The sequence below is a fragment of the Pan paniscus genome, chromosome 20 (assembly GCF_029289425.2).
Source record: "Pan paniscus chromosome 20, NHGRI_mPanPan1-v2.0_pri, whole genome shotgun sequence".
Lineage (NCBI taxonomy): Eukaryota > Metazoa > Chordata > Mammalia > Primates > Hominidae > Pan > Pan paniscus.
In genome coordinates this window covers 64,129,013-64,155,876 of record NC_073269.2, presented here as the reverse complement: position 1 = coordinate 64,155,876, position 26,864 = coordinate 64,129,013, and the positions used below count along the sequence as shown (strand labels likewise).

The 26,864-nt window shown below is 45.6% G+C and overlaps 3 protein-coding genes, 1 long non-coding RNA gene and 1 pseudogene across 9 annotated transcripts in view; 2 read left to right on the top strand and 3 right to left on the bottom strand.

The window, feature by feature from the left end:
- Positions 1–11,745, top strand: part of LOC117977046 (zinc finger protein 418) — a 70,598-nt gene extending 58,853 nt beyond the window's left edge. For all 4 annotated transcript variants that reach the window (XM_034945894.3, XM_063600674.1, XM_034945896.3 and 1 more), the window contains 2 exons: positions 7,885–8,002; positions 9,428–11,745. The gene's annotated coding sequence lies outside the window, so the exon portion shown is untranslated. The remainder of the gene's footprint in view (positions 1–7,884; positions 8,003–9,427) is intronic.
- LOC100967321 (zinc finger protein 814) overlaps positions 1–11,745 on the top strand; it is a 51,827-nt gene extending 40,082 nt beyond the window's left edge. For both annotated transcript variants that reach the window (XM_034945883.3, XM_034945882.3), the window contains exon 3: positions 1,428–11,745. In XM_034945883.3, coding sequence (XP_034801774.3) covers positions 1,428–3,667 — 2,240 coding nt within the window. In that variant the 3' untranslated portion in view covers positions 3,668–11,745. The remainder of the gene's footprint in view (positions 1–1,427) is intronic.
- Positions 1–26,864, bottom strand: part of LOC134729649 (uncharacterized) — an 88,691-nt gene that overhangs the window by 27,230 nt on the left and 34,597 nt on the right. The gene's annotated exons all lie outside the window — the stretch shown is intronic.
- On the bottom strand, positions 4,660–8,538 carry LOC129394772 (ubiquitin-conjugating enzyme E2 C-like; annotated as a pseudogene).
- LOC100983542 (zinc finger protein 587) lies at positions 4,660–26,864 on the bottom strand. 2 transcript variants are annotated; one of them, XR_010110947.1, is made up of 4 exons: positions 26,611–26,836; positions 20,445–20,571; positions 15,051–18,123; positions 4,660–14,729 (listed from the first exon to the last, which is right to left on the bottom strand). XR_010110947.1 is itself a non-coding variant. In XM_057300679.2 (3 exons), the coding sequence occupies exons 1-3, from the start codon at positions 26,641–26,643 to the stop codon at positions 16,385–16,387; spliced, it is 1,902 nt and encodes a 633-aa protein (XP_057156662.2). In that variant the 5' UTR covers positions 26,644–26,864; the 3' UTR covers positions 4,660–16,384. The 2 variants fall into 2 exon arrangements, 1 of the variants encoding a protein (XP_057156662.2); XM_057300679.2 differs by having other exon boundaries at positions 4,660–18,123; positions 20,445–20,574; positions 26,611–26,864.

Sequence of the window (26,864 nt, the reverse complement as noted above, 5' to 3'; positions counted from 1 at the left end):
GTTTGGGTGTCCTTGTCCAGATTTCAGGTTCCTGTGTACCCACAGTCTACTTCCTTTCTCTAGCTGCTATTTTCTTATGCCTTCCTGTGGCAGGAATTGCCTTCACAGACTACATCACTGCCTATATAGACCAGAGGCTGTTCTTGCAAGACCTTCTTTAGAAATTCTCCTTGAAATACTCAGTTTTTTTCTCTCATGGGCTTTCATGGGCTGAGTTGTTCTGAGACAATGTTGGCTGTTCCCTTGTTCTGTCTTTCCCTTAGTGTGTGCATCATTCATGTCCCATGTATTTGGTCATCATTGTGGTGGGAGGCACAGTCCTCCATTTGATCCAGAAGATGCAAATGAATTCAGCCTCAGCATAATAGACTCAGAAGGAGTGAGTCCCTAAAGAGTGGCACCCTGGGCTGGGGATGGTGGCTCACTCTTGTAATCCCAGCACTTTGGGAGGCCCTGGCAGGTGGATCATGAGGTCAGGAGTTCAAGACCAGCCTGGCCAAGATGGTGAAACCCTGTCTCTACTAAAATACAAAAAGTAGTCAGGCCTGGTGGTACATGCCTGTAATCCCAGTGACTCGGGAGGCTGAGGCAGAGAATTGCTTGAACCCAGGAGGGGAGGTTGCGGTGAGCCCAGATTGCACCACTGCACTCCAGCCTGGGTGACAGAGCGAGACTCCATCTCAAAAAAAAAAAAAAAAAAAAAAAAAAAAGTGGCACCCTGGAGGAAGTCATGGAGTCAGGGCTTTATTGAAACCATACCAACAACCTGTTCTATTTTAGTAGTAGTTTTGTGGCAAGGCAAGTAGGCACACATAATTTGTCTTTTCTTCCTCATTCTTGAGAGCATCACACTTGTCTACCTTATCGCTTCTACTCTTTCTTTTTTAACTTTTGACCTACTTGTACATGAACTTGTACCCTAATATCCATTCTCCTATCTAATCTTCATATCTCTGGACCCCAAATCTCATCCATTTACATACGTCACCATCTACAGTGTTCTCTCCAGTGTTGGCATAGAGATTTGTGTTAGCGAACATATATACTTTGTTAAACTCTCCTCAAGTAGCTGCTGTGTTGTGCTTGTGTTTTCCTTGGCCTGGACAAATCCCTCTCTACAGCACTCACATGTCATGAGGACATAAATTCTGCAGATGAGTGGTTTGCAGATGCAGGGATTGTAGACCCTGCCTATACTCCCTGTGTTACATACATGGTTGTGTCCTTTAACTTATGAGGCCTCCTACATTCTGTGACCGTTATAGTCCAGTAATAATACATAGCACCATCTTCCACCTGAAGCCAACATCCTGTTCCTCCAAGTAGTTCCTTGGAGTAATTCCTCAGTTTGTCAGATACACTTGTGGGTGGTCTGTGCCTTCCCACCAGAGTTAACATGCACTTCACCAGCATTTTCTTGCTTTCAGGTTGTTGGTGTGGAGTGGAAGATGAGGCGGCACCTTCTAAGCAGAGTATTTATATACAAAGAGAGACTCAGGTCAGGACTTCTATGACAGGTGTGTCTCCCAAGAAGGCCCACCCCTGTGAGATGTGTGGCCCGATCTTGGGAGACATTTTGCATGTGGCAGATCATCAGGGAACACATCACAAGCAGAAACTGCACAGGTGTGAGGCCTGGGGGAATAAATTGTATGACAGTGGAAACTTTCATCAGCACCAGCATGAGCACATTGGAGAGAAATCCTACAGGGGGAGTGTTGAGGAGGCGTTGTTTGTGAAGAGGTGTAAGTTGCATGTGTCAGGGGAGTCATCCGTCTTCAGTGAGAGTGGGAAGGACTTTTTGCCCAGGTCAGGATTACTCCAGCAGGAGGCCAGTCACACTGGGGAGAAGTCAAACAGCAAAACTGAGTGTGTGTCTCCCATTCAGTGTGGGGGAGCTTACTATAGCTGTGGAGAATCCATGAAACATTTTAGCACCAAACATATACTCAGTCAGCACCAGAGACTTCTCCCTCGAGAAGAATGTTATGTGTGCTGTGAATGTGGGAAATCCTTTAGCAAATATGCTAGCTTCAGTAATCATCAGAGAGTTCACACTGAAAAAAAACATGAATGTGGAGAATGTGGGAAATCCTTTAGCAAATATGTTAGCTTCAGTAATCATCAGAGAGTTCACACTGAAAAAAAACATTATGAATGTGGAGAATGTGGGAAATCCTTTAGCAAATATGTTAGCTTCAGTAATCATCAGAGAGTTCACACTGGGAAAAGACCTTATGAATGTGGAGAATGTGGGAAATCGTTTAGCAAATATGCTAGCTTCAGTAATCATCAGAGAGTTCACACTGACAAAAAACATTATGAATGTGGAGAATGTGGGAAATCCTTTAGTCAAAAGAGCAGCCTCATTCAACATCAGCGATTTCACACTGGAGAAAAACCTTATGGGTGTGAAGAATGTGGGAAATCTTTTAGTTCAGAAGGACATCTTAGGAGCCATCAACGAGTTCACGCCGGAGAAAGACCTTTCAAGTGTGGAGAATGTGTGAAATCTTTCAGTCATAAGCGCAGCCTTGTTCACCATCAGCGAGTTCACAGTGGAGAAAGACCTTATCAGTGTGGAGAATGTGGGAAATCTTTCAGTCAAAAGGGCAACCTCGTTCTACACCAGCGAGTTCACACTGGAGCAAGACCTTATGAGTGTGGAGAATGTGGGAAATCATTTAGTTCAAAAGGACATCTTAGGAACCATCAGCAGATTCACACTGGGGACAGACTTTATGAGTGTGGAGAGTGTGGGAAATCTTTTAGTCATAAAGGCACCCTCATTCTACATCAGCGAGTTCACCCTAGAGAAAGATCTTATGGGTGTGGAGAATGTGGGAAATCTTTTAGTTCAATCGGGCACCTTAGGAGCCATCAGCGCGTTCATACTGGAGAGAGGCCTTATGAGTGTGGAGAATGTGGGAAATCTTTTAGTCATAAGCGCAGCCTTGTTCACCATCAGCGCATGCACACTGGAGAAAGACCTTACAAGTGTGGAGACTGTGGGAAATCTTTTAATGAAAAAGGACACCTTAGGAATCATCAGCGAGTTCACACTACAGAAAGACCTTTTAAGTGTGGGGAATGTGGGAAATGTTTTAGTCACAAGGGTAACCTCATTCTACACCAGCATGGCCATACTGGAGAAAGACCTTATGTATGTAGGGAATGTGGAAAATTATTTAAGAAGAAGTCTCACCTCCTTGTACACCAGAGAATTCACAATGGAGAAAAGCCATATGCTTGTGAAGCTTGTCAGAAATTTTTTAGAAACAAGTACCAACTCACTGCACATCAGAGAGTTCACACTGGAGAAAGGCCTTATGAATGCAATGATTGTGGAAAATCGTTTACCCACAGCTCTACATTCTGTGTTCATAAGCGAATTCACACTGGAGAAAAGCCTTATGAGTGCAGTGAATGTGGAAAATCTTTTGCTGAAAGCTCCAGTTTCACAAAACACAAAAGAGTTCACACTGGAGAAAAGCCTTATGAGTGCAGTGAATGTGGAAAATCTTTTGCTGAAAGCTCCAGTCTCACTAAACACAAGAGAGTTCACACTGGAGAAAAGCCTTATAAATGTGAGAAATGTGGGAAATTATTTAACAAGAAGTCTCACCTCCTTGTACACCAGAGTTCACACTGGAGAAAAGCCATATGAGTGTGAGGATTGTCAGAAAGTTTTTAGCAAGAAGGACCACCTCATTGCACACCAGAGAGTTCACACTGGAGAAAGGCCATATGAATGCAGCGATTGTGGGAAGTCATCTACCCACAGCTGTACATTCCGTGTTCATAAGAGAGTTGACACTGGTCACACCACCTTATGAGTGCAGTGAATGTGGGAAATCCTTTGCTGAAACTTTCAGTCTCATTAAACACAGGAGAGTTCACACTGGAGTAAGGTCTTGTGATTGCAGCAAATATGGAAAAAAAGTTACCTGAAGGTCTTTTCTCCTTGAATATCAGAGAGTTCACACTAGACAAATAAAATACATTTGGGCAGTTTTGTAGCCACACCTCTTTGCTCCTTCAAGATCAGTTAACACTGGATCAGGGCCTTACCAGTGTGACATGTGAGATATTTATGTAGAAATCTAGCTTCATAACACACAGGAGACTTCCCACTGCAGAAATGCCTTTTGAATGTAATGAATGCAAGAAAGCCTTCAGGCTTTTTATTGGAGCCTCAAACATTGACATGAGAAAAACGCCATAGATGTATATGGAATGTTATTTCTTTTTCAATGTAACCCTTTGAGAGTGCCACCTACCTAGATTGAATGTCATTTATTGAGCATCTGCAAAAGTTCCAAGCGTCCGGTAGCTACAGTGCATTTTTCACTATACCCAGGTACCTTGCTAGATTTTTTTTGAGACAGGTTGTCACTGTGTCGCTCAGGATGGTGTGCAGTGGTGTGTTCACATTTCACTGCACCCTTGATCTGGGCTTAAGTGATTCTGTTGCCTCGGCCTCCTGAGTAGCTGAAACCACAGGCATGCACTACCATGCTCCACTAATTTTTTTAAGTTTTGGAGAGACAGGGTCTCACCATGTTGCCCAGGCTGGTCTTAAACTCCTGGCTCAAGCGATCCTTCCACCTTGGCCTCCAAACATGCTGGGATTACAGGTGTGAGTTACTGTGCCTGGCCTTTTTTTTTTTTTTTTTTAACTTTTAATTTCTGATCGAGTCACAGGATTTGTTGAGTAGCTTTAGCACTTCTTCCTTTGTCATTTTTTTCTGTCTGATAAGTCATGCCATGGACGTTACCCATTTTTATCCCAGAGGCCTCTTACGTTGACTTGAAAAGACGGACTATGTCTTTCAGAGATCTTGTGGGTATCACATCAGTCTTGACAAATTTTCTACCCTCCAAGTTATGATCCTAAGAACAGCTTGCCTCCCATTTCTCCGGTTTGTGCTATTATGAAGGCCTTATTGTTTCAGCCTTCTTCAATCTTGAGGGTTGTTGTCACTGTATGGGTGGTTCAGAAACAAGTAGGTCCTGTTGCTATGAAGGGGGTCACAGCTTTTGTTGGCATAGCTAAACTTTGTGGCTCATGGAACAGTATGAATGTAGAATGTAGCTTTCTCCACTTGTGGACTGCTTTGCATAGCTGCCAGAGGCCTCCAGAGAAGACCTTCAGGGCTTTGTGGTCTTTATCTGTAGCACGGATACTAAAATTTGTGGGTTCATAGGTCAGCTGGATACAGGGCATTTTTTGTGACAATTTCTGGCATTTTTTGAACAAGACAAAATTCTTTTACGAGGTATATTGCATTGTACTTGGTACGGCTGAGGGAAGTCTGTTGCCCAGCTCTTGCAATGCAGACACATGCCCTGATATCCAGAATTCTGTAGGATAACATCACAGATTGTAATGCTATCAGGTGAAATTATAATTTTATAGAATTACTTTATTTATAGGCAGTGGAGGAGACAGAATAATGTAACTGCAACTCATGTCTTTTTTTTTTCTTTTTTTTGAGGCAGAGCCTCACCCTGTTGCCCAGGCTGGAGTGCAGTGGCATAATCTTGGCTCATGGCAACCTCTGCCTCCCAGGTTCAAACGATTCTCCTGCCTCAGCCTCCTGAGTAGCTGGGACTACAGGCACATGCCACCACACCCAGCTAATTTGTGTATTTTTAGTAGAGATGGGGTTTCACCATGTTGGCCAGGCTGGTCTCGAACTCCTGACCTTGTGATCTGCTGGCCTCAGCCTCCCAAAGTCCTGGGATTATAGGTGTGAGCCACCACGTGCAGCGTAATGCATGTCTTTAAAAAGGGCATCCACAGTGATCCAGTCACTACGTATATGATGAATATGCAGATACAGGAATTATCAGGACTTCCATAATGATGAATGTTGTATTGTTGAGGCCATTGTCAGAGGAAATAATCTAAAGGTTTTGTGAATTCCTGTACTCATTCTGGGCTGTTCTCCTCAAGGTCATTCCTGCATTAGCAGGAGGAAGATGATTGATAGGGAGAAGGGAGATCTCAGTTCAGTGATGTGGCCTTTGTGACCAGCCAGCCAGTTAATCAGGTGGAAATGGCCTTAGTGCCACATCAATATTTGCTACCGTGGAGGCTAGTTTTCCCACTTAGGGCATGAGAAGAATTGGTGTAGTCAGTATAGAGTTGCCAAACCTGTTTTCCAAAAATAATGGTAAATCTATATTTTTCTTTTGAACTGCATTTTTAAAATTATTATTATTATTTATTTTGAGACGGAGTTGCCCAGGCTGGATGGAGTGCAGTGGCACGATCTCGGCTCACTGCAAGCTCCGCCTCCTTGGTTCACACCATTCTTCTGCCTCAGCCTCCCGAGTAGCTGGGACTACAGGTGCCCGCCACCATGCCCAACTAATTTTTTGTATCTTTACTAGAGACGGGGTTTCACCATGTTAACTAGGATGGTCTCGATCTCCTGACCTCGTGATCCGCCTGCCTTGGCCTCCCAAAGTGCTGGGATTACAGGCATGAGCCACTGTGCCCAACCTTTTTTTTTTTTTTGAGACAGAGTCTCACTGTCACCCAGGCTGGAGTGCAGTGGCATGACCTTAGCTCATTGCAACCTCTACCTCCTAGGTTCAAGCAATTCTCCTGGCCTCCCATGTAGGTGGGACTGGAAGCATGTGCCACCATGCCCAGCCAAGTTTTGTATTTTTAGTAGAGACGGAGTTTTGCCATGTTGGCCAGGCTGATCTTGGACTCCTGACCTCAGGTGATATGCCTGCCTCAGCCTCCCAGAGTGGTGGGAATACAGGTGTGAGCCACTGCTGCCAGTCTGAAGTATATTTTAAAGCTGTGATGAGTTATAAATGACATTCAGTAAGCTATGCATATTTAAGCTGTAGTATGTGATAAATCTTGAGTTTCATATAATCCCATGAAACCATTAACATAGTCACAATAATGAACTTAACACCTTTATATTTACCTGGAACCTTTTTATAAAGGCTTTCTTTCTGTTCTCCAGACAACCAATGATTTACTTTGCTGTACAGTAGAGTACTTTCCATTTTCTGGAATGTTAGATGAGTGATGTAATAAAATGTTTCCTCTTATAATCCCTGGGTGCTCTCTCGTATCATTTTTTTTGTTTTTTAATGACCAAAATGTTTTGTCTTTTTTTTTTTTTTTTTTTTTGAGATGGAGTCTTGCTCTGTGCCCAGCCTGGAGTGCAGTGGTGCAATCTCAGCTCACTGCAAGCTCCACCTCCCGGGTTCATGCCATTCTCCTGCCTCAGCCTCCTGAGCAGCTGGGACTATAGGCACCTGCCACCACGCCCGGCTAATTTTTTTGTATTTTTAGTAGAGACGAGGTTTCACCGTGTTAGGCAGGATGGTCTCGATCTCCTGACCTCACGATTCGCCTGCCTCAGCCTCCCAAAGTGCTGGGATTACAGGCTAGAGGCACCACACCCAGCCCAAAATGTATCTATTTAATATTCATCACAAGGGCTCCACCAAGGCTTAAATTAAAAGACAAAAGAAAAATAGTACCACAGCTCAAGATACAGAGTTCTACACAGAAATCACGGAAAGGGCAGACCATCTAAGGGAAAATTAAAAAGACAACACAAGGATAGGCTGGGCAGCCTGGGTCAGAGCTCCTGGCTGGTGACCTACTTTGAGTAGCTTTCTTGCAGGTACTTCCTTATTTTTATTTTTATTTTATTTTATTTTTTTTGAGGCAGAGTTTCACTCTTGTTGCCCAGGCTGGAGTGCAACAGCGAGATCTCGGCTCACTGCAACCTCCACCTCCCAGGTTCAAGTGATTCTCCTGCCTCAGCCTCCCGAGTAGCTGGGATTACAGGCGTGTGACACCACACTTGGCTAATTTTTTTATTTTTTTATTTTCTTAAATAGGGATGACGTTTCTCCATGTTTGTCAGGCCTTGGACTCTCTACGTCAGGTGATCCACCCACCTCGGCCTCCCAAAATGCTGGGATTACAGGTGTGAGCCACTGCGCCTGGCCCTTGCAGGTACTTCTTAAAGCTATGGGGTTTTCCCAGAGCTTGGTAGCATGTGTGTTCAAAGGGCTATCAATGTTGAGTTGTCCTAGCAGGCACTGGATAGAGAGCAGGATGGTCCTGATATCATACGGGGCAGACCACTTCTCCTTCAGGATGTCCAGGCATATGTTACCCTGGGTGTCCACGTTAGGGTGGTAGCAGGGTGTGAGGAACTTCACTGTGGGTGCATCGTAAAGGTAGGTAGTCATTGAGGAACTCCAGCAAGAGCTTATACCTCAGATCTTCATACACTGTGCCAGCTGCTTCATGGATGGTGTCCATTTGATAAGGCTTTCAGGGCAGGCAGAAATTCTTTTGTCACCAGGCATCATGAGGGTCATCAGCTCCTGCTGTAGCCTTTTGCCTACAGGGCCCCAGGCAGTGCCCCTGCTGGGCTCAGCTCCTTTATGGGTGGTGGCGACACTAACAGTGGCTGGGTCAAAGTTTTGTGAGGCTATCTGGGTGGCACTGGCAGAGAGACAAGAACTCAGAAAACGTGAGTGCATCTGTGATCATCATGTTTATTTTTTATTTTTATTTATTTATTTTGAGACGGAGTCTTGCTCTTGTCACCCAGGCTGGAGTGCAGTGCTGTGATCTCGGCTCACCACAACCTCTGCCTCCCGGGTTCAAGCCATCCTCTTGCCTCAGCCTCCCGAGTAGCTGGGATTACAGGCACGTGCCACCACGCCCGGCTAGGTTTTTGTATTTTTAGTAGAGACAGGGTTTCTTCAAAGTTGATCAGGCTGGTCTCGAACTCCCAACTTCAGGTGATCCACCCACCTTGGCCTCCCAAAGTGTGGGGTTACAGGTGTGAGCCACCGCACCTGGCTGAAAAATAATGCGGTGGCTCTGGCCAACATGGTGAAACCCCGTCTCTACTAAAAATACAAAAATGAGCTGGGCTTAGTGGCACACACCTGTAATCCCAGCTACTTGGGGGGCTGAGGCAAGAGAATCACTTGAACCCAGGAGATGGAGGTTGCAGTGAGCCGAGATCACGCCACTGCACTCCAGCCTGGGCGACAAAGTGAGGCTCCATCTCAAAAAAAAAAAAAAGAAATAGTTTTAAGTTCTCCCATCCAAGTAGTAACCAGGCCCGACCCTGCTTAGCTTCCGAGATCAGACGAGATCGGGCGCGTTCAGAGTGGTATGGCCATAGACGGAAATAGTTTTAAGTTCTCAATCAACTTCAACTGAATGGTTAGTGGTCAGTTTTGTAATCACAATGACATTCTTGCAAACAAATACAATGTGTGGCATCTCTCTTTGATATACTGGATAGTTAAAAATTGTTTTAAAGCTTTGCCTAATATTTTGTGATTTATCTCAATGTAATCTGTATAAGTAGTAAAATTATAGATGACTCCTTTCCTTTTTTTTTTTTTTTTTAAGACAAGGGTCTAGCTCTGTTGCCTAGGCTGGAGGGCAATGGCATGATCCCAGCTTACTGCAACCTCTGCTCCTGCATTCAAGTGATTCTCGTGCCTCAGCCTCCCGAACAGCTGGGATTACAGGTACATGATACCACATCCGGCTAATTTTTGGATTTTTAGTAGAGACAGTGTTTCACGGTATTGGCCTGACTGGTCTCGAACTCCTGTCCTCAAGTGACCCACCTGTCTTGGCCTCCCAAAGTGGGATTACAGGCATGAACCACTGCACCCAGCCTAAATTACTACCTTTTATGTTGCACATTTTAAGTAACTTTTGTCATTTCCATCTTGGGTTGTTGCTTTTTTGTTTTTTGAGACAGAGTCACTCTGTCGCCCAGGCTGGAGTGCAGTGGCATGATCTTGGCTCACTGCAAACTCCGCCTCCTGGGTTCATGCCATTCTCCTGCCTCAGCCTCCTGAGTAGCTGGGACGACAGGCGCGTGCCACCACACCTGGCTAACTTTCTGTATTTTTAGTAGAGATGGGGTTTCACTGTGTTAGCCAGGATGGTCTCGATCTCCTGACCTTGTGATCTGCCCACATCATCCACCCAAAGTGCTGGGATTACAGGTGTGAGTCACTGTGCCCGGCCGTGTTGTCACTTTTAATGTGCTTTGGTTTTAATTTTCTGTAGAAAAGTAAAACAAATTTTTCCCTTTAAATTTAATCCTTGCTTTTAATGACTTAATCCTTGCTTTTAATGACTTGTGCACCCCAATTTACTAAGAAAATAAACCATTTAAAAAATAATCTTGAGTTGGGCATAGTAGTTTATTCCTGTAATCCCAACACATTGGGAGGCAGAGGCAGGCCGAGGAGATTGAGACCAGCCTGGGCAACATGGCAAAACCCTGTGTCCACAAAAAATGCAAAAATTAGCCAGGCAGGGTGCCTGTCTGTAGTCCCAGCTACCCAGCAGGCTGAGGTGGCAGGATCACTTGAACCCTGGGGGTGGTCAAGGCTGCAGTGAACCATGATCATGCTACTGCATTCCAGCCTGGGCAGCAGAGCAAGATTCTCTCCAAAAATAACATAAAAAGTATGTGTGTGTGTGTGTGTGTGTGTGTATGTACACACACATAGATGTGTACATATACACACACACATATATGTATATATATATATAATGCCTTTATTTTTAGGCTTGATTTAATTTTCAATTTTATGTGAAGCATAAATTGAGCAGTTTTTCTATCTCAATTTTTAATCTATTTTAACATTGTATTACATTATCTATTATTTTCTCTGCAAATTGATAAGCAACGTACACCCCTCAGACATGGACTGTGATTTCTTTTTCTTTTTTTTTTTTTTTTTGAGACAGAGTCTTGCTCTGTTGCCCATGCTGTAGTGCAGTGCCATGATCTTAACTCACTGCAACCTCCGCCTGCCAGGTTCAAGCAATTCTATGCCTCAGCCTCCTGAGTAGCTGGGATTACAGGTGCGCACCACCACACCCAGCTAATTTTTGCATTTTTAGTAAAGACATGGTTTAACCATGTTGGTCAGGCTGGTCTGGAACTCCTGACCTCGTGATCCACCCACCTCGGCCTCCTGAAGTGCTGGGATTACAGGCATGAGCCACCACACCCAGCCAGGAAAGTTCTTCTTTATAGATTCTTTCTAGCTATGTGTTGAAAAGAGAATTATAGTCATCTAAAGAGGATTAATTCAACACTTAGGGAAAGTAGAGGTTAGCAAGAGGAAGTTACTTCTCTTAGAGTATGTGATTCAAAGGAAAAAATGTGCCACATCAAATATACATGGACTGGCTAAACATTTCTAGGTACATGTCGATTTATAAGCCACTGTAAGATTCAACACAATGAGGAAATTACTGGTGTAATAAAAATAAACATTAGATTGATGAAACACAGTAAAATAATTTCAAACAGGAAAGAGGTATGAATCTTTTGTACAAAAAAAGTTTGACATATTTAATTCACATACAAGCAGGAAGATTAACTTCATAAGAGAATTAACAAAAGTTGTAAAGTTGTATTAATTCAAGACAAGAGACTGCAGAGACTAAAATTGCTTAGTACTGAAAGTTTTGCTTATATAAACTGTAGTTTATGGAGAAAATAAAGAAATTTTTTGTTTTTTTTGAGGCAGGGTCTCACTCTATTCCCCAGGCTAGAGTGCGATGGCACCATCTCGGCTGATTGCAACCTCCATTTTCCAGGAAGGCTCTTTAATTCCTCCTGATTACAAAGGTTTTGTGTGAACATAATTTGGTGTAATAAAAAAAAATTTACACCACAAGAGGCAAACATACTCTTCAGTGTGTGTGGTCATAATTTGTTTGCACGAGCCCTTTTAAACTTCTAGATATCATTGAAACTCCTATGTTGATTAAAAATCATCAAAGATCTTTCTAGTGAGAAGGATGAAAAATATTACTGAGAATGAAGTATCACTATTTCATGTATGTGCCTGCATGTACTTATATAACATGCTGTAATACAAGGTGACATTTAGGGGTTGAGACTGTTAACATCTGACTGTACCTTGCTATTTGTAATTTACAATCTTTTATTCACATTTCTCAAGTGCCATGCCTTTAGGTGCCTATACATCATGCTATCATAGGATTTCTAGGGATAAGCCAAGTGCGGTGGCAGATGCCTGTAATCCCAGCACTTTAGGAGGCCGAGGGGGGTGGATCATGAGGTCAGGAGTTTGAGACCAGCCTGGCTAACGTAGTGAAAGCCCATCTCTACTAAAAATACAAAAATTAGCTGGGCGTGGTGGAGGGAACCTATAGGCCCAGCTACTCGGGAGGCTGAGGCAAGAGAATCACTTGAACCTGGGAGGCGGAGGTTGCAGTGAGCCGAGACCATGCCATTGCACTTCAGCCTGGGTGACAGAGTGAGACTCTGTCTCAAAAAAAAAAAAAAAATTTTTTTAGGGATAATATCTAAGCCCATATAACATGCTGTTATAAAGTTATAAAGTATAACGTTTATGGATTGAGATTTTTTTTTTTTTTGAGATGATGTGTCTCTCTGTCACCAGGTTGGAGTGCACTGGTGTGATATTGGCTCAGTGCACCTTCCACCTCCCAGGTTCAACCGATTTTCCGGCCTCAGCCTCCCGAGTAGCTGGGACTACAGGCACCCGCCACCATGCCCGACTAATTTTTGTATTTTTAGTAGAGACAGGAATTCACAATATTGGCCAGGGTGGTCTTGAACTCCTGACCTTGTGATCCACCCACCTCAGCCTCCCAAAGTGGTGGGATTACAGGCCTCAGCCACCACACCTGGCCAAGATTCTTCATATAGCTGATTATCTTGCCATTTCTAACTTACAATCTTTTATCCACATTTCTTAACTTTCTTTTGTTACACTAAACGGGACAGGAAGTCTTAACTCTTGTATCCACCAAGCATGTTAGGAAAATAACAGAGATTCCATTAGCAAATTAAGCTCCCCAAAAAACACAAATACATAGCTAAAAAATGTTGCAAAGACACCAAGTGGCCAGGGCGTGTTGGCTCACGCCTATAATCCCAGCACTTTGGGAGGCTAAGGCGGGCGGATCACGAGGTCTGGAGATCGAGACCATACAGTAAAACCCCGTCTCTACTAAAGAAAAAAATACAGGCCAGGTGCAGTGGCTCACGCCTGTAATTCCAGCACTTTGGGAGGCTGAGGTGGGTGGATTACGAGGTCAGGAGTTTGAGACCAGCCTGACCAACATGGTGAAACCTGGTCTCTGCTAAAAATACAAAAATTGGCTCAAATACAAAAATTAGCTGGGTATGGTGGCACGCACCTGTAATCCCAGCTAATGAGGTGGCTGAGGCAAGGAGAATTGCTGGAATCCAGGAGGTAGAAGTATGCAGTGAGCCGAGATTGCGACACGGCACTCCAACCTGGGCAACAGAGCAAGACTCTGTCTCAAGAAACAAAACAAAAAAATTAAGCTGACGTGGTGGGCGCTTGTGGTCCCAGCTACTCAGGAGGCTGAGGCAAGAGAATGGCGTGAACCCGGGAGGTGGAGTTGCAGTGAGCCGAGATCATGCCACTGCACTCCAGCCTGGGTGAAAGAGTGAGACTTCTCAAAAAAAAACACAGAGTGTCCACTCAATAACTTTGATTGAAACTGTCTTCATGTTCTTCACTTCACAAATATAAAGCTGTTACAGTGGACTTTGTGAGGTTCCATGTGTTTGGTCAGCCATAAGAAGAAGAATAATTCAGAGTGAGAGGAAACGAGAGATTCTAGGCAGCCCTCAGGGAAGCTGAGGAGGTGGCACCCTGCCTCCGGGTCCCTCAGAATGTCCCATCTCCCTGTCAGTATCGGTGTCCCAGATAATCTTCTTCTGATTGGGACATTTCCCAATTTGGGAACAGTGGTTACTTGCCAAATTCACATTTACGGCCAAAACTGTGGCTGTAGTGTCGACATTCATGCAAGTGGGGAAATGGGCATGTGGCCCCTGAAAAAAGATTCTGGATTCCATAATCTCACCTTGCTGAGAAGAAACTACCGTTTCAGCAGAAAGTGCAATGACAGTGTCTGCACAGGGACTGGAGATTATCTCTAGAAAAGAGCTTGGAGTGAGGAAATTAGTTAATGTGGATGAATGACGTTACCCATGGAGAATGAAGTAAGTAGCTAGAAGACAAAAGCCTCAGAACACATAAATCTCAACGGGTACTGAGTAGAGGACTCGGAGCTCTGAGGTAACTGGAGCTCATGGCTATCCTAGAACTTGGATAACATAAAGTTCTTGTTTCTACAAAGTGTGTATCCTTTCCATATGTGAGAACTCTGAGGAAATACAAACTTGGAACAAAAGAAATAGTAAGGTAATCTTAGAAAGATGTTGAATAGAAAGCAAGCTACGGTGACATCTTAACTGTTTCACTGCCCAGCAATCTATACGTATTGTCACTTGGGGACACTTATGATTCCACATGAAGTGGATAACCAGCTCATAGTTCTTGTGGTACTGAAAACCAAGTATTCAGCCAGGTACAGTGGCTGACACCTGTAATCCCAGCACTTTGGGAGGCCGAGGCAGGTGGATCACTTGAGCTCAGAAGGTAGAGAGCAGCCTGGGTAACATGGTGAAACCCCATCTCTACTAAAATAAATAAATAAAATTAGCCAGGTATAATGGCACATGCCTGTAGTCCCAGCGACTCAGGAGGCTGAGGCACAATCGCTTGAACACAGGAGGTGGAGGTTGCAGTGGGCCGAGATCATGCCACTTCACTGTAGCTTAGGAGACAGAGCTAGACTCCATCTGAAAAAAAAAAAAGAAAAGAAAACCAAATATTCCTTGCAGCAAAGTGACATCACTGAGGAATGAATGAAGTCCAACATACGTCTTTGTTATTTCATTATTTTTAAATATCTTAATGAAATGGGAAATAGATAAAATTCATTTTAAAAAACAAGCCTACAGGTGAGGCCAGGCAGGGTGCCTCACCCCTGTAGACCAAGCACTTTTGGAGGCCTAGGCAAGTGGATCGCCTGAGCCCAGGAGTTCGCGATCAGACTGGGCAAAAAGGTAAAACCCTCTCTACAGAAAATACAACAGTTATCCAGTTGTGGTGGTGCATACCTGTATTTCCAGCTACTCTGGAGGCTGAGGTGGGCAGAGTGCTTGAGCCCAGGAAGCAGAGGTTGCAATGAGCTGAGATTGTGCCACGGTACTCTAGCCTGGGAGACAGAGCGAGACTTTGTCTCAAAACAAAAAAAAATGCAAAACATAAACCACTGACTCAAAAAGTTATAACCACTTATTAAAATAATAAACAATTTCAAATAGTAACCATACTCCCTCTTGGTAAGACAGAACAGAAATCCTTGGACACTGATGGTAGATAGATATACAAACGAGCAATAATTTCATTCTTAAGTCATAGTTTGGCATTGCTTAAAAAGTTGTACATTAGGCCAAGCACAGTAGGTCACACCTGAGAAGCTGAGGCGGGCAGATCACTTGAGGTCAGTTCATAACAAGCCTGGCCAGCATGGTGAAACCCCATTGCTAATAAAAATAAAAAAAAAATTATCCAGGCATGGTGGTGCACACCGGTAATCCCTGCTACTCGGGAGGCTGAGGCAGGAGAATCAGTTGAACTTGGGAGGCAGAGGTTGCAGTGAGCCGAAATCATGCCACCTAACTCCAGCCTGGGTGACAGAGTGAGACTCTGTCTCAAAAAAGAGTTGTACTTTAATCTATCACGTGACCCAGGCACTGCACACCACCATATGACCATAGTGAAACATACCTACATGAACAACTGCATTCAAATATAGCAGTTTCATTTATAACAGACAAAAACAAGAAGCATGTCATTCTTTTTTCTTTTTGTAGAGAGGAGGTCTGGCTATGTTGCCCAGGCTGATCTCTAACTCCTGGCCTCCAATGAACCACCTTGTCCTCCCAAAGCATCAGGTTTACAAGCATGAGCCACCATGCCTGGTTCAGCATGTCATATTCTAAGCAATACGAAAAGAATGAAGGCCAGGTGCAGAGGCTCATGCCTGTAATTTCAGCACTTTGGGAGTCAAGGTGGGTGGATCACTTGAGGTCAGGAGTTTGAGACCAGCCTGGCCAACATGGTAAAACCCCATCTCCACTAAAAACACAAAAATTAGCTGGGCGTGGTGGTGTGTATTCATAATCCCAGCTACTCAGGAGGCTGAGGTAGGAGAATCACTTGAACCTGGGAGGCCCAAGTTGCAGTGAGCCAAGATTGCACCACTGCACTCCAGCCTGGGTGACAGAATGAGACTCCGTTCCAACGCGAAGTCTCTTAAGACCAAGGAGAGCAGACATTCTGATGTTTCCCACATTGACAGCACTCATAAGGCCTTTCTCCAGTATGAACTCTCCTGTGTTTAACGAGATGGGATGCTTCAGCAAAGGATTTCCCGTATTCACTGTACTCATAAGGCCTTTCTCCTGTGGGAACTCTGATGATGAAGGAGGGTAGAGCTTCGCTGAAATGTTTTTCCACATTTGGTGCATTCATAAGGCCTTTCTCCAGTATGAATTCTCCTGTGTTTAATGAGACTGGAACATTCAGCAAAGGATTTTCCACATTCACTGCACTTGTAAGGCTTTTGTCCAGAATGAACTCTTTTATGAACATGAAGCGCAGAGCTGGAAAGAAATGATTTACCACATTCACTGCATTCATACGGCCTTTCTCCAGTGTGAATCCTCTGATGTATAGTCACGCAGTTCTTATTACCAAATAATTTCCCACATACCTCACACGCATATGGCCTTTCTCCAGTGTGAACTCTCTCATGAACGAGAAGATGATACTTCCTGTTAAATAATTTCCCACATTCCCTACAATTGTAAGGTCTTTCCCCAGTGTGAAGTCTCTGGTGTTCAGTGAGGTGGGATCTGTACCTAAATGATTTCCCACATTCCCTGCACTCATAGGGCCTTTCTCCAGTGTGACCTCGCTGATGTTGAACGAGGTTGCCCTTTTGACCAAAAGATTTCCCACATTCTCCACACTTGTAAGGCCTTTCTCCAGTGTGAACACGCTGATGGTTAATAAAGCAGAACTTCTGACGAAAAGATTTCCCACATTCCCCACAGTGATAAGCTCTCTCTCCAGTGTGACCTCGCTGATGTTGAATGAGGTTACCCTTTTGACCAAAAGATTTCCCATATTCTCTACACTCATAAGGCCCTTCTCCAGTGTGAACACGCTGATGGCTAATAAGGCTGCCCTTCTGACTAAAAGATTTCCCACACTCCCCACAGGGATAAGCTCTCTCTCCAGTGTGACCTCGCTGATGTTGAATGAGGTTACCCTTTTGATCAAAAGATTTCCCACATTCTCCACACTCATAAGGCCCTTCTCCAGTGTGAACACGCTGATGGCTAATAAGGCTGCCCTTCTGACTAAAAGATTTCCCACACTCCTCACAGGGATAAGCTGTCTTTCCAGTGTGGACTCGCTGATGTTGAATAAGGCTGCTCTTTCGACTATAAGATTTCCCACACTCTCCACAATCATAAGGTCCTTTTCCAGTGTGATCTCGCTGATGATTACTGAAGCTGACATATCTGCTAAAGGATTTTCCACAATCACTGCACACATAACATCCATCTCTAGTGAAAAGTTTCTGGTGTGGAATAACTGAGTGTTTGGTGCTGAAGGCTTTTGTGCGTTTTCCACACCTGTAATTAGTTTTTCCCTCCTGAAAGGGTGGGCCATGCGTAGTTTCACTGTCTTTCTTCTCTACGGGGTAAGCAGCTTCTTCTTGGCACAATCCTGAACTGGGCAGAACGTCCTTCCCAAACTCGCGGAAGACAAATGGCTCCTGTGACACCCTGAGCTTACGTTTCTTTACAAACGATGCTTCTCTGACACTCTTTCTGTAGAATTTCTCTCCAATATGCTGCTTCTGGTGCTGATGAAGGTTTGCAGTGTCATCCAAGTTTTTTCCACATGCTCCACTCCTGTTCAGCTTCTGCTTGTGATGAGTTTCCTGGTGGTCAGCAAAGTGAAAAACATCCTCCAAGATGAGGCCACACATTTCACAGGGGTGAGCCTTCTTAGGAGAAACACCTGCCCTAGGAGTCCTGCTCTGAGACTCTCTTTGTACAGAAATGCTCTGCTTACAAGGTGCCTCCTCATCTTTTGATCCACACCAACAACCTGAGAGCAAGAAAATGCTGGTCAAGTGCAAAGTACCTCTGACGGGAAGGCACAGCCCACCCACAAGTACGTCTCACAAATTGAGGAATTAATCTATAGAAATATTTGCAGGAACACAATGTTGGCTTCAAGTTAAAGATGGGGCTGCTGGCTGGGCGCAGTGGCTCACACCTGTAATCCCAGCACTTTGGGAGGCTGAGGCGGGTGGATCACCTGAGGTCAGAAGTTCAAGACCAGCGTGACCAACATGGTGAAACCCCATCTCTACTGAAAATACAAAAATTAGCTGGGTGTGGTTGGGGACACCTGTAATCCCAGCTACTCGGGAGGCTAAAGCAGGAGAATCATTTGAACCCAGAAGGCGTAGGTTTGTAGTGAGCAGTGATTACGCCACTGCACCCCAGCCTGGACAACAGAGTGAGACTCAATCACAAAAAAAAGATGGGGCTTCTTAGAATTCCTGGGCTATAAAGGTCACAGAATCCAGGAGGCTTCATGATGTAAAGAGCACAAGCATGTATGCAACACAGGGAGTAGAGGCAGGGTCTACAGCTCCTTCCTCTACAATCAAGTTGTGTACAGGATCTTATCTCCTGATGACATGTGAGTGCTATATAGAAGAATATGGGCTGGGCACGGTGGCTCACTCCTGTAATCCCAGCACTTTGCAAGGCCGAGGCGGGCAGATCACCTGACGTCAGGAGTTCGAGACCAGCCTGGCTAATATAGTGAAACCCTGTATCTACTAAAAATACAAAAAGTCAGTCAGGCATGGTGGCATGTGCCTGTAATCCCAGCTACTTGGGAGGCTGAGGCAGGAGAATCGCTTGAACCCAGGAGGCAGAGGTTACACTGAGCCGAGATCATACCATTGCACTCCAGCTTGGGCAACAAGAGCAAAACTCTCCTCAAAAATATACATACACACACACACACACACATATATATACACATACACACATATATATACATCTATATATATATAGAAACATGTGAAGACCAAGAAAACATGAGTACAACACAGCAGGGGGTGGTCATAGATGGTTTAACCATGGGCATACACTTCCTAATACGTAATCAATACACCAATATCAGAGACAACTGCAGATGAAAGCACAAGAAAAATGGGTGAGATGTGGAGTCCAGAAATGTGAGTATTAGTGCTGGGGTGGATATCACTGCAGAAATGAAAAGGTACAGAACTAACACGTGTGAAACTCTCAACAATGGGGAGAAAAAGACAAATAGTGTGTGCCTACTCATATTGCCACAAAAATACTTGGCAAATATAAATGCTTTCTGGTATGATTTGGATAAACCCCTGAAGTCATGCCCTCCCCCAGCATGGCACTCCTGAGGGACAGGCTCCCTTTGAGCCTATCGTGATGAGCCTGAATTGAACCACATCTTGTCAAACACGGAGGACTCTCCATCTCACACCCAGTACATAGGACCGGACGATGTAACTATGAAGGGAGAGATAGCAGAGATGAACACCCAACACTAGCTCAGGACAACTAAGCACCCGACAGCCCACAGGAGAGTAAACTAAGTATTACAAGAGAATTCCTAAGCAGGGTCTTGCAAGAAGAGTCTATGGTCTACGTAGGTAGTGACAATGTCAATGAAGGCAATTCTTGGCACAGGGAAGCATGAAGGATTGTCAGATAGAGGAAGGAAGTGTTAATAGAACCTGGGCACACAAGAGCTAACGATTTGGACAGTCACCTGACAGCCAGAGGCAGGCAAAGTGGATACATTAAGGTGCCTATAAGACTCCTGACTCTGACTCCTTCCCTGGGAGCCTGGAGCAAAGCAGGTGTTGGAGCTGCTTAAGGAGAGGAAAAGGTGGCTGGGCGTGGTGGCTCACGCCTATAATCCCAGCACTTTGGGAGGCCAAGGCAGGTGGATCACGAGGTCAGGAGATCAAGACCATCCTGGCTAACACGGTGAAACCTCGTCTCTACTAAAAATACAAAAAAAATTAGCCAGGCGTGGTGGTAGTCGCCTGTAGTCCCAGCTACTTGAGAGGCTGAGGCAGGAGAACCGCATGAACCCAGGAGGTGGAGCTTGCAGTGAGCCGAGATGGCGCCGCTGTACTCCAGCCTGGGTGACAGAGCGAGACACTGTCTCAGAAAAAAAAAACAGGAGAGGAAAAGGCAATACACACACCTTACTTCTACCAACCACACAACTTACATAGAGAAGTGTAGAAGGAACCTGTGTCCAGGCTCCTTAAGTGAGAAAGACAGTCCTGTCAATGAAAAACAGGGGAACAGTAACACTAGCTCAGGTCACAAAGGTGAGCGTGAGCAACTTACCCAGCGAGGATATGAGAGCCAGGTTCTCTAGCATCACATCACGGTACAAGCACCTCTGAGCCTCACTAAGAAGACACCACTCCTCCTGGGAAAAGTTCACAGCCACATCTTCAAAGGTCACAGTGCCCTGCTATGATAGTGACAGATGAAACCACAAGCAGCCCCTCTGCTGAGGTACCACAACTCACCTCTCCCACACACCCACCCTTGCCCATCCTCCTCCCAAGGTCCCCAACATGGAGTTGAAACCACATCCACTGGTGCCTTTGTCTCTTCATGGGCCCACTGGTCAATTGCCATCAGCAACAAGAAGTACGTGGACAAATAGGTATCCATGCTGAGGTCCTGACATAAAAAGGTCCACTCCCTTCTGGGCTGGGTGCGGTGGCTCACGCCTGTAATCCCAGCACTTTGGGACACTGATTCGGGCAGATCTTGCGGTCAGGGGATAGAGACTATGCTGGTTAACATGGTGAAACTCTGTCTCTACTAAAAATACAAAAAATTAGCCGGGCATGGTGGTGGACACCTGTAGTCCCAGCTACTCGGGAGGCTGAGGCCGGAGAATGGCATGAACCCAGGAGGCGGGGTTTGTAGTGAGCCGAGATCACACCACTGCACTCCACCCTGGCCAACAGAGCGAGACACCATCTCAAAAAAAAAACAAAACAAAAAAGCCCACACCCCCTTCTGAATAGCGATATCCAAGGTCACGTAAAGCCCAAGGCAGCTGCCTGAGTCCATCAGACAACCTCGCTCTCTAAATATATATCATTCTTTATACTGTACAGACACATGCCCATGGCCACCCCTACCAGAGTTTCCCCAACCTTCAGCCCCTCTCTGGCATCCCCAGAAGTAAAAGTTTATTTTTGGGGGATTTTTTTGAGACATAGTCTAGCTCTGCCACCCAGGCTGGAGTGCAGGAACACAATCATGACTCACTGCAGCCTCTGCCTCCCAGGTTCAAGTGATTCTTGTGCCTCAGCCTCCCAAGTAGCTGGGATTACAGCCATGCACCACTACACTCGGCTAATTTTTTTTTTTTTGAGACGGAGTCTTGCTGTGTCCCCCAGGCTGGAGGGCAGTAGCATGATCTCAGCTCAGTGCAAGCTCTGCCTCCCGGGTTCAGGCCATTCTCCTGCCTCAATCTCCCGAGTAGCTGGGACTACAGGTGCCCACCACCACAGCTGGCTAATTTTTTGTATTTTTTTTTTTTAGTAGAGACGGGGTTTCACTGTGTTAGCCAGGATGGTCTCGATCTCCACACTTCCTGATCCACCCACCTCAGCATCCCAAAGTGCTGGGATTCCAGGCGTGAGCCACCATGCCTGGCCTGTATTTTTTTTTTTTAGTAGAGACGGGGTTTCACCACGTTGGCCAGGCTGGTCTTGAACTTCTGGTCTCAAGTGATCCACCAGCCTTGGCCTCTGAAAGTGAGGAGATTATAGGGGTGAGCCACCACACCCAGCGCCTACAAATAAAATTATTTCACAAGATGAAGAGGGTATAACGGCCCATGATTCCCTTGGGAATATGCAATGGTTTGTTTCCATAACTCTGCTGGTAGGGATGGAATTGAAACCCACCACAAAATATAACAACCTGGAACCCTGCCTTATCACCTTGATAAAACGGGCTGTTAGGCTAGGATACATTATTCAAGAAGGCAGAGTGGGAATGAGATTTGTACTCACACCTTTTAAGGTTGTCCCACTATCACAAGATGTCAAAGTGACACATCATATTGGGCCTTCAATTCTGGCCTTATACCAAAATGTGGATAAGCATCCAGACTATGCTTGACAAATACAAATAGCATCTAATATTAACACAGAATTTCCATGGTTTACAATAGCAGTGGTAATCCCAAATCATCCTGTGAATGTCTCCCGGAATGACTCCATAGCCACACAGAACCACATATGGCTTCAGATATCCATGGCCTTATTTCACTTTTGTGCTGCACCAGCTGAGACCTCAGCTGTAGCAACCCTCCTCTGTCCACCTAATGCCATTTAAAGCCCAGCCCCTGGATTTGTGAACCAAACCACATCTACTATCACAGATGAGCATATTTTTCACTGCCCATATGCACCAGGCTGAACGAAACTCCCCAGGCACTCCCAAAGTCATCTCAAAACGTTTATGAGTCCAGACAGTGATAAATAGTTACAACTCGCCAGGCACAGTAGCTCACGCCTGCAATTCCAGCACTTTGAGGCCGAGGCAGGCAGATCACCCGGTCAGGAGTTCAAGACTAGCCTGGTCAGCATGGTGAAACCCTGTCTCTACCGAAAATACAAAAATTAGCCTGCTGTGGTGGCAGGTGCCTGTAATACTAGCTACTTGGGAGGCTGAGGCAGGAGAATTGCTTGAACCCAGGAGGTGGAGGTTGCAGTGAGCCGAGATGGCACCATTGCACTCCAGCTTGGGCAACAAGAGTGAAACTCCATCTGAAAAAAAAAAAAGTTACAACTTTGGCACCAACTCAGGCCTAAGTGTCATCTTCCCTGAATTACTCCTGTGCTTCTGCATGCATCTATCTCTTGTCTATTATCTCTTTGGATGTCTATGTCCCCTTCCAAACTCTACTGTATTAAATGTCCTGCTATGATGGTCACTCACACCCTCTCAGGTGTTTAGGAAGCCCAGTAACATCAATTGAGGACGTAAGTAAGAGATCCAGTCCTCAGCCTGTAATCACACCTTTCTGCCCCCTGAAAAGATTTACCACCAGAATCTGAAGCACGTCCTCCTAAGTGGACCCATAACTAATCATAGTTCACTCACTAGCTTTCATATATTGGATGTCTCCAGTATCAACACCCTCCCAGATACCCCATCCAGTATGTCTAGTTATTGATTTGATGCCACCACTTATTGGTCTCTGATTCTTCATATGGCCAAAACAACCCTCTGGATATCCACAGTGAATATTATGTCAACACCAACCTCATCTCAGCTGAAGCAGTGTGCATGGTTACAGCTGCTAAGATCAAAAACCTTGGGCTCATGCCCGATTCCTCTTTCGTGCTCCTATCATCCACATTAGAAAACCTAGCTGTCTGCAAGGCATGGTGGCTCGTGCCTATAATCCCAGCACTTGGGGAGGCAGAGGCCAGCGAATCTCCTGAGGTCAGGAGTTTGAGACTAGCCTGGCCAACATGGTGAAACCCCGACTTTACTAAAAATAGAAAAATTAGCCGAGTGTGGTGGTACATGCCTATAATCCCAGCTACTCAGGAGGCTGAGGCAGGAGAATCACTTGAACCCAGGAGGTGAAGGTTGCAGTGGGCTGAGATTGTGCCACTAGACTCCAGGCTGGACAAGAGAGTGAAACTCCGTCTCAAAAAAAAAAAAAAAAAAAAAAAAAAAAAAGAAAACCTAGCTGTCTTGGCTAGGCGCATTGGTCCATGCCTATAATCCCAGCACTTTGGGAGGCCGAGACGTGACGATCACTTGAGGTCAGGAGTTCGAGACCAGCCTGGCCAACATGGTAAAACCTCGTCTCCACTAAAAATACAAAAATTAGCTGGGCATGATGGTGGGTGCCTGTAATGCCAGCTACCTTGAATGCTGAGGCAGGAGAATTGCTTGAACCTGGGAGGCAGAGGCTGCAGTGAGCCAAGATTGCGCCACTGCACTCCAGCCTGGGCAACAAGACTGAAATTCCACGTTAAAAAAAAAAAAAAGAAAACCTAGTTGTCTCTTTACAAAAAGTGAATCCTGAATACAGACCCATGTGATTTATACCACTTATCTGATCCATTAACCCTCACCTGGATTATGGCAGGAGCCTTATCTCTGACCTTTCTTCCTCTTCCCTCAACCCACAGTCTATGCAACAAGGTCCAACCAGATGAAGCCCGTAGCCAGGTAGAACTGTGGTAATATCACCTCCTGACTTTGATCCGTTTTATCTCTAAGCATTTCACAACCTGGTAGCAAATCCTGGGTTAATCTTACAAGGGTGTTTACATTGGTTGACAGAAATGGGAATACCTCCATATAACCTGCCAGGGCCTCAGTATCCTGGGTTTAGAGATTCTCCAGGGTCCTCGGATCAAAGGACTGAAAAAATGGCACTTAAGAGTCCCAGCACACCACAAGCTAGAGAACCTGTGGATGGGGTCAGGACCAATGAGGGGATTGAACACCCTCCACTTTCCTGTGTGGGTTCCCTAAGTGCTTCTGCAGCCAGGAGTGCCTGAGGGGAGAGGCAGACATTACAAACATGTCATGGGATTTGATAAGCTCAGGCCTCCCTGAACCCTTTCTTGTCCCTGGAGCCAGGTGGCACTCAGGCTGGTTGTCTGACCTGCTTGTCTCAGTGCAAAATGTCATCTCTACCATCTATGTGATCTACAAAACGGATTCAACCTCCCAAGGCCCCAAAGTCCTCATCCTCTCTCTCTATGATGTTCTTCCTTTGATTGGCCTTTGGGAAACTTCTTAAAAGCCTGGATTTGGATCATGTCCCTCCTTTCTTCAAAACTCTCCATGGCTTCTAGAATCCTCATGATGAATGCACAGCCCCTGGCCTGCTTGCTCTACCAGGAAGAGCCCCATCTCACACGTTGTTCCTGACAGATGCCTGTGGACCCCAGGTTCCATCCTTCCAGCTCTGTCCATCTGCAGGCCATTGCCTGCACCCCTACCTGTGCCTGTCACTCTCCCCACTGCATCCCACTGGTGTCAGAAACAGGTGAAACCGACTTTGCAAAATTATAACTGACGAAATTATGACAGTGAAAGAAATCAGACCTAACCGACTCCATCTTGCTTCCAACCTTTCAGCCGTCTTTTGTCATTCCTGGGCACAGGCTGAATTAACTTAGGAAAAGAATTCAGTTCATAGTTTCACTCTGAAACAAAATTGATAATAGCCCTTTCCTGAAAAGACCCCTTTCTTGCCTGGGGACCAGCCTGTCTTTGCAGGACTAACAAATTAGCTACAAGAATAGAAATTACGGTTTAGGGGTCATGCAGCTTCTGGCTCCAAGAGTCTGAACCTCCCCAAGCTGCTCCTGAAGATAACGTTACTATTTATTGTAAAACCTAATGTGAGTTTCTGGGGTGCTAGTTGAGTTGGTCTCCCCTGTGTGAGACACCCATGGGAAGCCATGGGCGGCCTCTGAGGAGAAAAGTCTCCTTATTGCCTTCATGTCTTTATGCCCCGAGAGCATAACTCTTCAGCAGCATTCCATGGGTTGCTCAGGGAGATCACACTCCCTTGAAGCAGTGGAGCATAATCAAACATCTTGGCTCCTCCTGAAACCCGCAGCCACCCGTTTCAGTTAAGTTAAAGATCTTAAGTAGTTTAGACACACACCTTTGTTCAAGGAAATTCACAGAAACGGCCAGTGCTTTACATCTTATCGAATGACTCACGAGTTCTCCTTTACTGATTAATCCTTTTCCTGATCCCTTCCTCCCCCTCCAATCAGCCATAAGAACAAAGAGCTTGTAAACCAATAAACTGGGTGGAGCCAAAGAGCTCTGGGCCGCCAGGAAGCCTCCAATGCTCTGGCCACCTGGACCCGCCTTTTAAATGCGTATTCTGTCTCTTTCTAACTCCTTTGTCTCCGCCGGACTCGGGGTATCTGCTGGGTGGTGTGGGGCTGGTTTCCCCAACATCTAAGATCAGTGCTTGAGGTATTTTGCAGATCCTGCACTGGATGGATCAGCGGACAACACACAGACCGGTAATCTGGGTCAATCAGTTCTGCCATCCCACCCAGAACAGAAAACAGCATGAAAAACTCACTTTAACCCCCTATGAATCCATCTCCAACCTGACTGATCAGCACTCTCCACTTCCCAAGCCCCTACCCGCCAAATCAATTTTGAAAACTCTGATCCCAGAATGCTCAGGGAGACTGATTTGAGTAATAATAAAACTCCTGTCTCCAGAACAGCAGGGCGGCTCTGCATGAATTATTATTTCTCCACTGCAATTCCCCAGTCTTCATAAATCGGCTCTGTCTAGGCAGCTGGCAAGGTGAACCCACTGGACAGTTACACAGGGACCCCTCCTGCGAGCGCCTCAGTGTCCCTACGCCGGGTACCGGCTACAGACCCGTGAGCAGGAGCCGCTCCCTCGCTGGTTTAGGACCTGGGTGACGATGGGGTGACCTGAGGGCACAGAAGGCGCCACAATTACCTGAGTCGGGCGCCTCGGCGCAGCCGCTGCCATCGGACTACTTGGGGAAGCACGGCCCGGGAGCAGTGGTCGCCGTCACGGGGCTGCAGAGCCGCCTCTGGGCACCGAGGACGATTCCTCTCCACCTTCTAGGTTCAGTCACCGCGGTCCCACCCAGCACTCAGCGGCCACAAACTGGGGAAACACCCGCATCACCGATACACAGCCGCTACTAGAGACCCCGGAAGTCTCGGCCTTACGTTACGTGCACACGT